General features: G+C 28.1%; 1 protein-coding gene across 1 annotated transcript; it reads left to right on the top strand.

Moving 5' to 3' along the window:
• Positions 1–6,334: 6,334 nt before the first annotated feature.
• Positions 6,335–8,660, top strand: LOC130820672 (E3 ubiquitin-protein ligase WAVH1-like). Its single transcript, XM_057686129.1, has one exon. The coding sequence runs from the start codon at positions 6,612–6,614 to the stop codon at positions 8,604–8,606; it is 1,995 nt and encodes a 664-aa protein (XP_057542112.1). The 5' UTR covers positions 6,335–6,611; the 3' UTR covers positions 8,607–8,660.
• The last annotated feature ends 7,987 nt before the right edge of the window (positions 8,661–16,647 follow it).

A 16,647-nucleotide genomic window follows, 5' to 3' on the forward strand; every position in this document is an offset into this window, starting at 1 on the left:
AAAACTAAAATATTCTATCTTATATTTTTATTGAATTTATTCTTTTTTTTTTTTTCAAATCTACGCTTTTTTTAGTTTTAATTAATATATTGAATTTACATTTTCATTTTCTCTACACATTTTTTCCAATTTTTTGTAAAATGTACAATAGTTTTATCACTTTTATATATTTCCTCCATTCTTATTTACTTGCACCAAAATTAATTTTTGCACTATTTATCTTTGATAGTATTTTATATATCTCGCGGCTATCATATGAGAAAAAATATAGTCATGTGAGATCTTGTTTTGATTCATCTCGACACATCGTGTTATATAGTAATTTTTTATAATTTTTAGTTATTTATAAATTTAGATATATTCGATAAGCATACTAAAAAAAATATATTTTTTTATTCTGATCTTATTTGTACTTGGTGTTACTTGTTCTGTTTTAAAATATTTGCAACATTTGATTTCACGCAGTCAAATGTACTAATTCAATCCTTAATATCTTTAATTATATATAATAAAAAATTCTAAAAAATTGATTTTAATAATCTTTACATTAAGACGAATCAAACAGAATCTCACTTGAGTGACTTGACTATGTTTTAACTAATAGATTAAAATTTAATTACGAATTAAAAGTGATAAATAAATAATACAATATTTCTAACATTGTACTACCTCCATTCCAATTTACTTGCAACACTAAGATTTTACACTATTTATTCACCACTTTTAATATGTGATTATTTTTTAATCTATAAGTTAAAACCTAGTCAAGTGAGATCTTATTTGATTCGTCTCAATGTAAAAATTATTAATATTAATTTTTAATCATTTTTTATTACATATAATTTGAGATATTAATGATTGAATTTGTAACACCCCCGCCCAACGGACCACCGGTGACTACTCATGAAGACTGTAGACTAGCCCCACAAACCAACACAAGTCTTTCCAGTGCACTTTGGCCTCACTCGTGCGCACCCAGGAAAACTTCCCAGGAGGTCACCCATCCTAAGATTGCTCCACACCAAGCACGCTTAACTGTGGAGTTCTTAGCAAATGAGCTTCCATGAAAAGAAGATGCACCTTGTTAATATGAGTAGTCTATCAATCTTTTTTCAAGCTAAATCTAGGGTATTACAGAATTAGTGTATTAGACTTCGTGAAAAAGCAACAATGCAAGTAATTTGGAACGGAGGACGTAAGTAATTTGGAATGAAGGTACTACTAGTACTTCCTTCGTTCCACTATACTTGCTACATCTGACTTTTTACGCAATTTAATGCGTTATTTTGACCACTTATATATTGAATTATATACGTTTCAAAATTATAAAAAGTTAATATTATAAAAGTATGCGATTAGACAATTCAAATAAGATTGAATGATAAATAGTGTGAAAATATACTGCCTATTTGAGCACGAAACAAGTATTTTTTGGGAGTTGGGACAAGGGGGAAGTACTAATCTCCTGCTCCCTAGCTTGATCTACATTGTGGTAGTTTGTGCCTGTCATTAGTAGCATCTGTAGATCAAGAATTGGATGCATGCTATTAATTGTTCTATTCGTTGGTTTTTATGTAAGTTAATTATTAGATACTCACTCTCTTCTAAATAATTTGCATTAAAGAAAAGAGTTTTTTAAATAATTTGCATCAAGAAGAGTATTGTTTTTTAAGAAAAAGGTAGAGGGTGATAATAAATGATTAGAAAAATAACTTGTGTGAATAAAATGAAAAGTTATTTAAAATATATGGATGAGATTATAAAGAAATGGTGGGTCATAGTCAAAAAAATAGATATGATACAAATTAAGTAAGACGAACCAAAATAGAAAATGCTGCAAATTAAATGGGCCGGAGAAAGTAGATAATACTTTCTCTGTTCTATATTACTTTAAACTCTCTCTCTTCCTTAAAATGATCTCATTTGTCATTTTGGGGTATTTTAATTGTTATTCATTCTTATAAGGAATTTTTCTATTTATATTATAAATTTTTGAAAATAACCTTGTTTATCCTTATTTTAATATTTTAATAATGTTTTTGGTCCCTATTTATCTTTCACTACTTAATTTTTAACATTTTTATATTACTTATAGTTCCCACATGTTTCCCACAAACTTAAAAAAAAAATTATTTATTGTGGTCTCCATATTTTTTTTTACTAACTTTCTTTCAATAATTTTATAAATATTTTGCCTTATTTTTCCATCCATTAAACTTATTATTCAATAAAATATTATATCCATTATCTAAAAGATTATATTTTTCTTAATTCCCGTAAATATTCCGTATTCATTAAGAAACAGAGGGAGTACATTATAACATAATGCACTATTCATTCATCACTCTTAATTTGTGATTAGTTTTTAATCTATAAGTTTAAGCATTGTCAAGTGGGATCTTGTTTGATTTATTTAAATGTAAAAATATTATTAATATCAAATTTTTATAATTTTTTTATTATTCATAATTAAAGATATTAAGGATTGAATTAGTGCACTAAACTGTGTGAAAAGTTAAATAGTGCAAGTATTTTAGAACGGAGGAATTATAGGAGTAGATTAGTTATGATATAACAATCTGATTATTTTATTTTTAATCATAAATAATAAAATAAATTAAAATATTAGGACCTTAAAAAAATTGAAATATTAGGTTTTTAATACTATCCTAATATTTACGAACAATATTTAATATGAGTATTTTTTACTTTGGGTTTTTCATGTATAAAAAATTTTTCTTAAATTCAACTAATGGTATGCCACTCGCACTTATCCTATGGCCATATACAACTCTAATAATAATTTTATAATCTATAATACTAGAAAAAAAATCCATGTTCTTCAAATAATTATATAATGTTTCTTAATCATATTAGCCCAAATATAATACCATTAATTATTGTTGTAAGAAATTTTGATATAGCTTGGCTTCTACTTTATGATCAGTGTGAAATTTGTAAGACATGCAAGGAATGTGCATGATGTTGTCCATGTGCTATAATTTGAACACACACAATGAATTAGTAAGACTGAGATTCATCTTTATCCTTAAACATGAAGGGAGGTCATAATAGTCAACTTTTCTTAGATTAGACTTCAAAAGTAGTAGTAGTAGTTCATGTTCATCCCTTTCCATTAGGGGTTTTCTCTATCTTCCCATGTGTACTTGTCACGCCGGGGACATGTATTTCGAGCGGCCGAGCATATTTAAAAAAATTTAAAAAATAACCCTTTAATATTCAATGCTTAGAGGTTTATAATAATTTACTTCTTTTGGTTTTTATAGTTAGTTTTATTTTTGTTTTTCACGCTATTAAATGCATGATTTTAATCTTTAAAATTTTTAATTTTATATGATAAAAAATATACATTAAAACGAATTAAACAAGATTCTATTTGACTATATTTTACATTATACATGGAGAAATATATACCAAATACGATCAGTTGATGAACAGTAGTTACTATAGGAACAGTAGCAACTATTAAAATTCGAAGGAAGTATTTAGTAATAGTGATCCATAATTGATGATTCGCTTCGGGCCTCTCAAATCTCAGGATCGACCCTAATACCAATCCACTTGGATTTCAATTTTAATTAATTATTTCCTCCATTAAAATAGCTACAATTTTATTTTTTTCTTCCTATTAAATTTGATACACTTCTTATTTTGAAAATGATTTTATATTATATTTTTGTTTTTCATTAATTCATACATTTATTTCATTTTTTAATTTTATTTACTCATTTATATATTTTGTTTTGTTCAATCTTAACAACGTTGACTTGTATATTTATGATGTATTGGTTAATAAAAATTACACTTTTTTATGGAAAATGATATGGGCCGTATATAAGAAAAAATCTTGTATTTAATTTATGTAGTTTAATATTATTTTTGCTTTGAAAACATACATATTTAATTATTTTTACATTTATTCTTTCTTGGAAAGTTAAAGTCATTACATAAAATATTAATTGTTTTACAATTTTTTGATTAAATTTTCTTAAAAATTTAAAATTATTAATAATAAAGAGAATTTTTTAATTTTTATTTACAGCCCTAAGAGTTGTAAATATCATTACTTTATTCATTAATCCTAAAAAAATCCGATAATCTTTACATTCATTTTCTTTCAAAGGATTACAACACTACCTTTACTTTTAAAGTTTGATTGTTAGAAATCACAATCTTTTGCAAGGAAAAGATATCCAAATATTACACTTTTCTAAAATAAATAAAAGATGAGTTAAAGTGAAATTTTCCAATCAAATTTTCCAATACATAATTATATAAGTTATTTCATGAGACACAAATGAGCACTTATTGAGAATGCAATAAGTAGGTAGGTATCACTTACCATACATATCATCCTATCAAGGAAATTTAAGCAACCTTTTCATTAATTTATTTAATTAATTAATCAATTAATTAATTATATAAAACCCCTTTTATTTAATAAATTTGCTTTGGGGAGTGGAAATCATGTCTTTGTCCAAGTATCATTAATAAGATGGTCCAAATAAGTGATTACAAGTATATGTTTTAATTATCTAAAGTACTCCATAATAATGGTATTGGGATATACCCCCAAAATTTAAGGATTCTTTGGCATGATCCCATTGCCAAATTAATTATAAACTTGCTTACAATTTTTGAAAGTCAAAAGATGGGAACAATCTTTGTTACACATTTTTATCCTTTTGTAAGTTCCTTAGCCGTTGTAATCTTAGTTGTATATCAATTTTTATTTTTTAATACTCCTCCCCTCTATTTTTTTCATAAAAATATTCACTCTTTTTCCACGAAATCCGTCCAATAGGAGTTGTTTAGAATAAGTTATCTGTCTTAGGGGTGTATGACAATTGGCTATTGGTGGTTGCATTTTTTAGTTGGCTTGTTTGATCAACTTGACATATTGGCTGTTTTTGTTGGCTTTTAAGCTAGCTGAAAAAGGTAGCTGTTTGTGGAGATGTTTGGTAAATTTAAGTATTAGTTGTGACTGTTTATTAGAGAAAAAGTGGGTCAACAAGCCAAAAGCCAACTAAAAAAGCTAGCTGGAGCTACTTTGTCATTTACCAAACACTTTTTTGGCTGTTTGACCAATCAACAAGTCAAAAGCCAACCAAAAAGCTAAGCAATAAGCTAAGAACCAAACACTCCCTAGTATTAAACTCGACTATTCCAAAAACAAAAATTCCTAATCAATAATCATGATTTGTAAATCATCACAAAAAGACAATAATAATAATAATAATAAAATAAACAAAACCAAAAAAATAATAAAATAACAAAACTTACACCTATTAAATCCTACCACAAAAGAGTGATTTGTTAGCTTTACAAATAAACGTTATTTAAATAAGATCTTCTCTTCCAAAAAGAAGCAATACAAAGACTTAAGATGAGTAAACTAGAGAAAGATCAAGGCTGAAAGGGCGGATCTCAATAGTCAATACTAACACAATTTTGTGCGGTAAACTCTATCCTTAGTTTAATCGACTTGTTGAAATCGTGTGACGGTAATAAGATCTAAGAACAATAAGTTTATAAGTTTAAAAGTTTTTATGATTGGACTATTTAACCCAAGTATGAGGCATGTCTCACGGTGAGATCGTCTCATACAAAAATTTGTATAGTTTATCATTAAAATTTTTTTTCAAAGAATCAAATCTTATCTTTGTTAAATTAAAAGAACTACAATCATAAATAAATTCTTTTATTCGGCTCTTAAATAATTAATTGTTTTCCCTCAACCTATTATGTAATAGAAAAAAATTATCCGTCTTTTTCGACTCTACCTTCTCACTAACAAAAATTTAAAATGAGATGGTTTAAATAGTGAGATTAATCTATGTTGGATTAATAGTGAGATCATCTCTGTTGAGTTGATATATTTACATTTAGGGTCCGCTTGAATTGCATGTAAATATTTAAGAGGGTAAATAATACTAAAAGTAGGAAAATTAAGTTAGTTAGTTACATGATTTAAAAATTTTGATTGTTAGAGAGGTGGAAGAATTGGTTAAAAAGTAATGAAAAATGAATAAAATAACAATTAGTTCTCTCATCTTGGGTATAAATTTATCCTAGGATAGAGTACCGAAAATCTTATACTCCAAATGAGGGAATTTTCCTTTTTTTATTCATCATTTTCAGTTTACTTTCTATCTACCTCTTTTAACATTATTTCAAACTTCATTTTCAATTTTTTATACCTTAAGTATTTACTTTCAATCCAAGTAAACCCTTAATTAATTTGTTAAAACAATCTTTTGCAATTTTAAATTAATAATTATCAAAATAGACCAATTATATAAATTACTCTTAACTTCACACTTCCTTTTCTCTATCTACCCATTAGTAAATTAAAATTCTCCAAATACCCACCTTTTTAATAACCACTAAACCTACATCTACCCTTAATAAATTCATCTTCCTTTTCTCATCTTTTTGAGCCTATCGACATACACCAAAACAGAGCACAGACCTGCAGACCTGCAGAACTAAATCATGTACAGAAAAAGTTCATAATAAAACTTTTGTCATCTTTTCAACCATAGAAATCACCAGTTTTCAAAGAAAACAAAGAAAATCCACCATTAACAATGGTTACTGGATGGCGAAAAGTTTTCTGCACTTCCATTCCTAATGACCCAGAACCAAATAACACCCCAAATCACTCCTCAAATCGTAGTCCTAAACTGGGTTTTTCGAAATTTACATTCTTCTCCTCTTCTTCTTCATCTTCTCCTTCAAATTCTAGACCTCAAACTCCTAAAACCCCTACTCTTCAATGCAAAACCGCCATTGATGAAACTCCATTGAAGCTTAAATCCAAAACCCCTCCACCTTCTCCTAAATCCCAATCACCTTCCTCTTTTTCCCTCCTTAAAAACTCTCTGCGTTTCTCGAAGCTTAATCGTTGTGGTGTTTGTCTTCGTAATGTCAAAACTGGTCAAGGAACCGCCATTTTTACTGCTGAATGTTCTCATACTTTTCACTTTCCTTGTATTTCCGACCTTGCTGCTAACTCTAATGGTGTTATTTTATCTTGCCCATTATGTGGATCACAATGGAAAGAAACTCCTTATCTTGCTGCTACCCAGAAAAGTAAACCCGTAAAAAATTCATCCCTAATTGATCTTAAACTCTACGATGACGACGAAACACTTGTAACCCATGTATCGTCGATTCAATTCAACTCAATCCCCGAATCCGAAGAAGAAAATGAGCCCGATGAAGATGAATTTCCTGGGTTTTTTCCAATCTCTCCTCAACCTAAAATTCCCGTCAATTTCAACAATGGAGTACAAGTAAAAATCGCACCAGAGTCAGCAGTTATCGCTGTTGGTCGAAATTACGAGACATACGCAATGCTTCTCACCATAACAGCCCCACCTTTTACGGCAACAAATTGTCGTCCTTCGGTGGATATTGTGGTGGTTCTAGACATCCGATTTGAAATGAATACAAAAAAGTTCAACTCCCTAAAAAGATCGATGAAAGGAATAATTTCTTCACTTTCTTCCAATGACCGTCTTTCCATGGTGGCATTTTCATCAACCCCTAAGAGATTGCTGCCGTTAAAGAGAATGACACCTTCTGGAAGAAGAACAGCTAGAAGAATTATCGACGCCATTAATGTTGTTTCATCTGAAGGTAAATACTCTCGAAACGACGCGTTTAAGAAAGCTATTAAAGTAATACAAGACCGTAAAGAGAAGAACCCTTCTGCGTCGATCATTTTCATGGACGGTCAAAATGAGGAGAGAGAAAATAGAGATGGATTAATTGTTTCATCAACCCGGTTTTCCGAAATTCCGGTTCATATGTTTAAAATCAATGAGAATTTTCCCGAAGAAGAGTTTGTTAAAAGTGTCAATAATTTTATACGCGTTGGTTTAATGGATGTTAGGGTTCAGTTCGGTTTAGAAACCGGTTCAATAGCGGGGGAGATAATGGCGGTTTATTCTTGTACGGGTAGACCGGGTTTACTTGGGTCCGGTTTAGTAAAACTTGGAGATTTATACAGTTCTGAGACGAGGGAATTATTAGTTGAGATTAAAGTTCGGGCAAATTCAATTGGGTCCCACCATGTATTATCCGTCAGATCTTATCACAAAGATCCGTCATCTTGTAAGCAGGTAATGAACGGTGGAGATCAATCTTTGATCGTTCCGCCTCCTCAGACCGTCCGATCTTCAGACCCTAAAATCCAACGGTTGAGAAGTCTTTTTGTTATGACAAGAGCTGTGGCTGAAAGTATGAGATTATTAACTGAAAAAAATGACTTTGCTGGAGCTGAACGGCTTCTTGGCTCGGCTCGAGCCGTATTGAGTCAGCCGAGCTTGAAAGTAGTGGAAGTGTATAGGAGGCAAGTCGAAGCAGAATTAATCGAAGTTAGGTGGAGACGTCAAGCTCGACATGAAGAGAGGATGAAAAGAGGAGGGAGTGGGTGTTGCGTGGTGGATGAAAACGGCGAGCCGTTAACTCCAACCTCGGCATGGAAAGCGGCTGAGCGGCTGGCTAAAGTGGCTATGATGAGGAAAAATTTAAACAGGGTTAGCGATTTGCACGGCTTTGAAGATGCTCGCTTTTGATTTTTATTTAATTTGGAGTACAATTTAGAATATAGTTTTTACTATTACTATTAATGTTCTATTTGATATATATATATATATATATATATATATATATATATATATATATATATATATATATATTTGTTAACATACATGTTGAATCATAAATATTAAGGGTTTTTCTAACCTAAATCACAATAGGATAGGTTAAGAGCATTAAATTCTGGTAGTGTTTGGAAACAATACTTCATTTCAAATTATGGATTTCAATTATAAAATTATAAATGAAAAATTTGAGAATAATAAGGTTTGGATAGTCATTATCAAATTCTCAACTTTAACTACTTTGAAAAAAATAGTGGAATTTAATTCAAATTTAAATTTTAAAATTTTTGATTTCCCAAACAATAAATTTGAGTTAATTTTTAAATTTTCAAATAAAATCATTATTCCCAAACATGGCATTAAGAACTTTATTCTCTTAAGTATGCTCGAGGAATAATAATTTCAATATAAATTAACCAAAGTAAGTAAAAAAAGAGAATAAAAAAATCCTTGAATAAAATTGGTAGATGAAGGTAACTAATACTCCCTTAACTAATGCCTTGTCGCATAGGTTAGACAAGCAGATATATTAAAATGACTTTAATAAAGAATTACTTTCTCTTATTCACCATAAGTGTTTCATTTGCTTTTTGCACTCTATCCAATACATTTATTCAATTCTTAATATCTCTAATTGTGTATAATTAAAAATTATGAAAAGTTGATATAAATAATTCTTGCATTGAGACGAATGAAACAAGATCTCACTTGACTATATTTTAACTTATAAATTAATAATAAAATACAAATTAAAAATAATAGATGAATAGTATTCAAAAAGTAAATGAAACAATTATTATGAATAGGAGGGACTACAAAATTTTGATGTCAACCAAATTGATCAATAATAATGAAAGAAATAATATTTTAATGAGATTCAAAACAAATTTAGAGTAATAAATAGGGTGAGAGCGACAAAGAGCACCGGAGGGGTGGGCCCTTTTGAATGCATATGATTGATGAGAATTGGAGTTTTATTTGTCTTTTTTGGATACATTACCCTAGTCGCACAATTATTTCAATTAGTTAGGTCTGAAATTTTTTATTTGTCTTTTTAACATTCTTTATTTTATTGGAAAACGATAAGAAAAACAATGAAAATTATAGTAAAGGGGAATTGTTATTAAAGAGAATAAAAAGAGGAGAATCCAATGGAGAAATATGAAGAAAAGGGATTAAAATGTTTTTAAGTTTTATTTAATCAGGAGTAATGCGGTCTTTTTTGGTGGATTAGATTCGATTAATATCTAAATGTATATGTAAAGCAGATTAGTGGTATCTTCTATTCCTGCTACCCTGCTTTAGTGTTGTACTTACTTTGTTTTTATAGTATTTTACATTGTACGGGTTTGTTTTAGTTGTAAATACACAATTTGACTTCGAGCTTCTCTCTTACTCTCTCCAATTCACTACTAATGTCTCATTTGCTTTTTAAACACTATTAATCTCTTATTTTTAATTTGTATTTTATTATTAATGTGTTAGTTAAAACATAGTCTAATGGGATCTTGTTTGATTCGTCTTAATGCAATGATTATTCATATCAACTTTTCTTAAATTTTAATTATACACAATTAGAGATATTACAGATTAAATAAATACATTGGATAGAGTACATAAAACAAATATGACATTAATAGTAAATTGGAGGGAGTATTATATTTACAACTAATAATAATATTTTTTTCACATATATCACAAATTCACAGTCAATGGTAAGTATTTTAGATTATAATATTATATAATTAACCATTATGAAAACTTGTTTTTAGATTTTGGTAATCTAATTAAACATTGGTGGTGGAGGAGTTTCGATGGAGGAAGGAGGTGGGACAAGGTTGGATGGCAGCTCGTTCGAGAATGGGGTGAGTGGAGGAGGAAGATGCTATTGAAGGTGGTGCAAGGGTTGGGAGAGGAAATGGTTTTTTCAACTAAGTTACCCTGTTATTACTGGTATATATACCTGGGCATTATACGAATTTCTATTAGTTTGATGATTAATGCTGTGCAATTTATATTTAAAAATATTATAAGTATTTATTTTCAAGTTTCAAAAAGAACATATATTTTTATTTTTTTAAATTCACTTAACTTATGGAGAAATAAAATAAAAATGATAATATAATTAATGATTCATGTATAAATATTGAATAAACATAATTAAATAATAAATATGTACATACTTAATATCGAATGCATTGTACTATATGTTATTTTGATAAATTAATACAATACATGGCAGTATGGCACTAAGTGAATAAGATATGCATGCTATATTAATGCATTTTACTATATGTCTCTATTAACAATTTTTATCGCATCTTAAAAATATAATAGTTAGTTACATGTTCATTAATATATAAATTGCATTAAAAATTACTAGTATAAATAACTTGATTTGAATGTTTCGTTGTTAGTTTTTGTAAAAATCATTTATTATTTAAAACATGACTCACATAATTAATTCTAACCTATTACATTAATTCATTTGGCCATACTCTTTAAATAATGTTACTTATCGTTTTTCAATCTGATTATTAAATTGTATGATTTGTATTTTTTTTTCGGAAATTAGATGCAGAAATTTTGACTGTGAATGTTCTTTTCAATTATTTAATAAAAAATTTTCTTTTTATTTTTTTTTAATAATTTCAAATTTTAAAAATATATTATTTTAATAAAGTGTTAAAATGTCACATTCTTATTTACCTAATTTAACATAGCATTTAGATATGTTAATAACTTATACCCATTGTAAACTTATAATTATTTCCTAAATTAATTTTCTATGTAATCAATAAGAATCAATAAAATTATTCCATTTGTCAAAGCTCTAATAGTAGACACTTAGAATTTTCCAACTCTTTTATTATTTTTTAATTTTTCAATCTTTTTTTAAAATTATGTATGATTTGTATTTCTTTCAAAAATTAAATGTTGAAATTTTGAATATGAATATTTTTTTCATTTATTTTAAAAATAGAATTTCTTTTTATTTTCTTTTAATATTTTTCAAATTTTAAAAATAATAATATTTTCATCAAGTGTTTAAATATCACATCACATTATTATTACCTAATTTAACATAGCTTTAAAAAATGTTAATAAATTATACTCATTGTAAAATTATAATTATTTAAATTATTATTATTTTCTAAATTAAGTTACCATGTGATCAAAAAGAAACCAATATGATTCTTCCATTTGTCAAAGCTCCAATAGTATGACCCTTGGAATTTTCCAACTCTTTTATAATATTGTATGATTGTATGATATGATGCAATTTAATAAAAAGATTGGAAAATTACACGAGTCGTCCTTATAGAAGCCCGCTAGATGGAAAAATTTTATTGGTTGATGTTGACTTGCATGGCAAATATAATTAACTAATATGTCATTTTAGTCCTACTAAAAATTTATTAAACTGAGTAACTTATCATTTTAAAAATAGAATAAATTGAATGATTATTGCTTAGATTGAGATATATAATTTAATAAAAAGATTGAAAAATTACACATATCATGCAACACCCCGAGATTTTAATAACGTAATTATGTAATAATTTTAATAACCTTTAAAAATTTTACAATTATATTAAATTATTTCTGAATTAGTTTTAATAAATTTCTTGCATACATGAATTTAAATGTTAACTTATATATATATATATATATATATATATATATATATATATATATATATATATATATATATATATATATATATATATATATATATATATATATATATATATATATATATATATATACACACACACACACACACATATATATATATATATATATATATATATATATATATATATATATATATATATATATATATATATATATATATATATATATATATATATACACACACACACACATATATATATATATATATATACATATATATATATATATACATATATATATATATATACATATATATATATATATATATATACATATATATATATATATATATATATATATATTTATATATATATATATATATTAAAAATATAAGTACAATTCTAAAATAAAGAGGTTCGAATCAAAATGATTATTTTATTAAAATGTGTGAAGCCACGAAGGTGATTCTCTTGGTTGGGTCTCGCAAGAAAATAAATCAAGATAAAAATAAATAAACCTAATAATAATAATAATAATAACAACAAGTATAAAAAAACCCATGAAAACCCTAAATGCTCAAGCAAGCCTTCACTCACATCTCCTCTCTTCTCTTCTCCCTTTCTCTCACTCCCTCCTCCCTCCCTGTGAGCAGCCAACAACCTCCACGAGCAGCAACAGTAGGCGCGCCTCCACTCTACGAGCAGCAGCCGGTAGCACCGGCCCATTTACCTCTCCCACGAGCAGCAGCCTTGACCTCCTCCTACCCGCACACGCCAACAACACCATCACAAGGGTTGTGCCGCCTCTGTGCACACCCCAGCCGTGCAAACCACCACCATAAGTCCCTTGCTTTCGCACCCCTTCTCTAACTTTATAATTGTGAGCCATTTGTTCTTTGATTTCTAAGTATTTCTTTGTTAAATTGATGTTTACTTGATTATTGAGTTTACTACTCTGAATAGTTGAAATGGGTATTGGTTAAAAATGTCATCTTTATTATGTCTAGGGCTCGATTTGGAGATGAAATTACTTATGGTGTGTGTGTATGCTACATTTGATAGTGAGATGGTTGATTGGAAAACTTTACAAATTGTTTTAAGGCTTAGTTTGGTTATGGTGTGCTTGTAGTTGACTATGGAAGTGGTCTTGGTTCTTAATTGGGAGTAATAGTTGTTAATTAGTGTTGTTTGATTGTTGTTAATCACAAGTACTTTTGTTAGGTTGTTATTATAGCTACATCATGAGTATAATGTCAACATATCATTGATGGTTGCTAAAGTTACTTGTTACGATGTTTGATTATAGTTCTTTCTAACCTTGGAGAATGTAATAAATGATATTGCGATGTGATAACTTTAAGATTTGTCATTATCATCATATTAGCACTATATATATAAACGTATATTTATTTATATCTTTATACTTAGAAATCCGTGCATTACATGGAGTTTTATACTAGTATTTGATAACACAAATTCTTGTAAGAGATGTTCTCTTTATCATTTTTTAGTTTAATAAGCTTAAATGGGTTGGGCTTGAGAAATGTCTCTCAAAAAGACAGTCTCTCAAGAGACCAGCTGATTTGATAATAGGTATAAAGTTTTGAACACAAATTAAACAACTAGTCTCTTGAGAGACCGTCTCTTTGAGAGACGAATCTCAAATCCAATGCATTAAAGATTAATATCTACTTATCGTTTTCTTAATGTCTATTTACATTATCCTTAATGTTTATTCACAATATATACTTAATGCCTACTTTCAATATCTTAAATGTATACTTACATCATTCTTAATGCTTACAATATTTTAAAAAATATATAATAGGTAATGGGCTGACTAAATTAGAGATGATCTCTTAAAGAGACCGTCTCAAATGGAATTTTCGTTGTCTATGAGTTGGCTCTAACTTTATAATGGCCCAATCAATATAATAAGGCAAGTCCACACAAGGTCCACGAAGGTACCAAATACTCAAAGAATGATTGCCTAAATATTCTTAAGCAGTCAAGTAACAAACACTATGTGAAGGTGAAATGCCATCTTAAATACACTACTTCGTAAACAAAATAACTACACAAGAAGTCTTGCAAGCGACGGTCTATGACGCCAATAGCTCAATCAGATTAATTATAATTTTTTAAAATACATGAGGAGAGGAACGCGAAAGGGGTGGGGCCATCCGATCAGTAGTTGATCAATTTAAGGTTACAAATAATTTCATTTATAAGTTATTTCTTATCATATAACTAGTCACTTTAAGGTGTAAATTGTTCATTTTAAGTAAGAATTGAAAACTTCAAAATAATTGATCTAAAACTGATCACTTTTAGGTCAAAGTTGAAATTATTTGTTTTAATTGATCTTTTTAAGGTTTACTATAAGTTGAAATTGATACTTTAAGATTAAAACTGAATTTTTATTTTTTAATTTTTGGAATTCGGGCCATTTTTATTTTTCAATTTTTGATTTTGGACCGGCCCACATGGACGATTCAATTTGAGACGGTCTCTCGCAATTTTTTGTGAAGAAAATGTACTCCCTCCATTTTCATATGTTCTTTTAAATACAATTTATGATCTATAGTGTCAAATTTTGATTACAATTTCTCATCGATTTATAAAAAAAAACATATTTATGTGGGATCTTCTTAGATTTGTCTCAATGAATACTCACAATTAAAATTATTTGATTTTAAAGTTTGCATTGAGATCTGCAAAAAAGTGAATGAGAAGAACATTTGAAAACAGAGGGACTAAATTTTAACACTTAACTTATTCTAACCTTAACGACAGTAAATATGTTACACAAATTTTTGTATGAGACGGTCTCAGTATGAGACATGCCTCATACGAGTTAAATAGCCCAATAATAAAAACTTTTAGCTTATGAGCTTTTTGTTTTGATATCGTCTCACTATGAGCCAGTGTCATAGAACACCGGGTGAATATGTTATCCTAAATATTCCAAGTGTCCAGAAAAAGAGAGCAAAGGGTAATGTTGGATCTTCTTAATATAATAGTGGGCTGAACCTTCTGAAAATGTTTAGACAATCATACAAAAATTAAATATCATGTAAACTCATTTATAATCTTTAAAGGCCTTTAACTTCGAGTTGAAAGAAAAATTTGAAGTAAATAAGCAAAATTATATAAAGAAAATTCAAAATAAATAATGGAAGAGCTTATTTTTTAAAATAAGTACTTTTATCTTAATGCTAAAGTAACATCCTCAGAATAGGTCGAACTTTTAAAAACACCTTTAATGAAAAACATGAGTCAAAACCTACTCATGGGAGTGTTACCGCCACATCTATTTCTAATAAAATAAATTTAAGGCTTAACGACTAAGAAATAACTTAAAAACTTTAAATCCAACAAAGGGTTTTACAACATAAGAAAAGACTGAAACACAATCTATGTCCATATAAAATTTAAACAACTTAAGGTAAAATTTAAACTAAATTACGACTCTAATAAAAGCTGTGTTTCTAGGTGATCCTCACCCCACGATTCCCACGCAATCAATAATCTGTAACATAAGAATGCAAGAAAAACAAGGCAAAAACTCCCAAAATTAGGAAATTGAGTAATTCCAACTTCATCCCATAAAATGATTAAGTTTGAAAATGATTTAAGTAAATAAAATATAATCAAATTGAAATAATTTTAGAAAATAATATACAACTGAGATTAAAAAAAAAATTTGTGAAAACCACATATATAATATCACATAAACCAATTTATTATTTTGATACTTAATAATGACAAACACATAATCAATTTTTTATTTGAGGAAACGAGAACGCCAGTAGGCCGAGGCTTTACCCCTATACCTACTTCATCAAGAGGTCGTCACCCCAAATAATTCAAGGCCAGCAGAGTAGTCTCAGGAAACCCTAGTGTGCACACCTCTTCTACTTGGATCACAACAAATAGAAGAAAGACCAAACATCGTATCAAGTATCAGAAATAATAATACCTGTCGGCAGCTATACTAACCAAACAGGACAACCTGTTCATCACCCTTATACTTGGATTACAACAAATATAAGAGCTTCATTTCCCTCGTGTTACACTTTACGTGATTTAATATATTTTAATAATTAGTCGAGAGCACACAAACATATAATCAAACATACATTATACATTTTATTTCAGGATCACAGGTTTTCCCAAGAAAAATATATCTCAATCGCAATATTAATATCATAATATTTTCTCCCAAATTCAATCGCATTTAAAATCATTATTAAAATAATAATATAACATTCATCAAAATAATGATATTATAAGTATTTCTCTTTCAAATTAAA

The sequence above is a fragment of the Amaranthus tricolor genome, chromosome 8, assembly GCF_026212465.1.
Source record: "Amaranthus tricolor cultivar Red isolate AtriRed21 chromosome 8, ASM2621246v1, whole genome shotgun sequence".
Classification (NCBI taxonomy): Eukaryota; Viridiplantae; Streptophyta; class Magnoliopsida; order Caryophyllales; family Amaranthaceae; genus Amaranthus; species Amaranthus tricolor.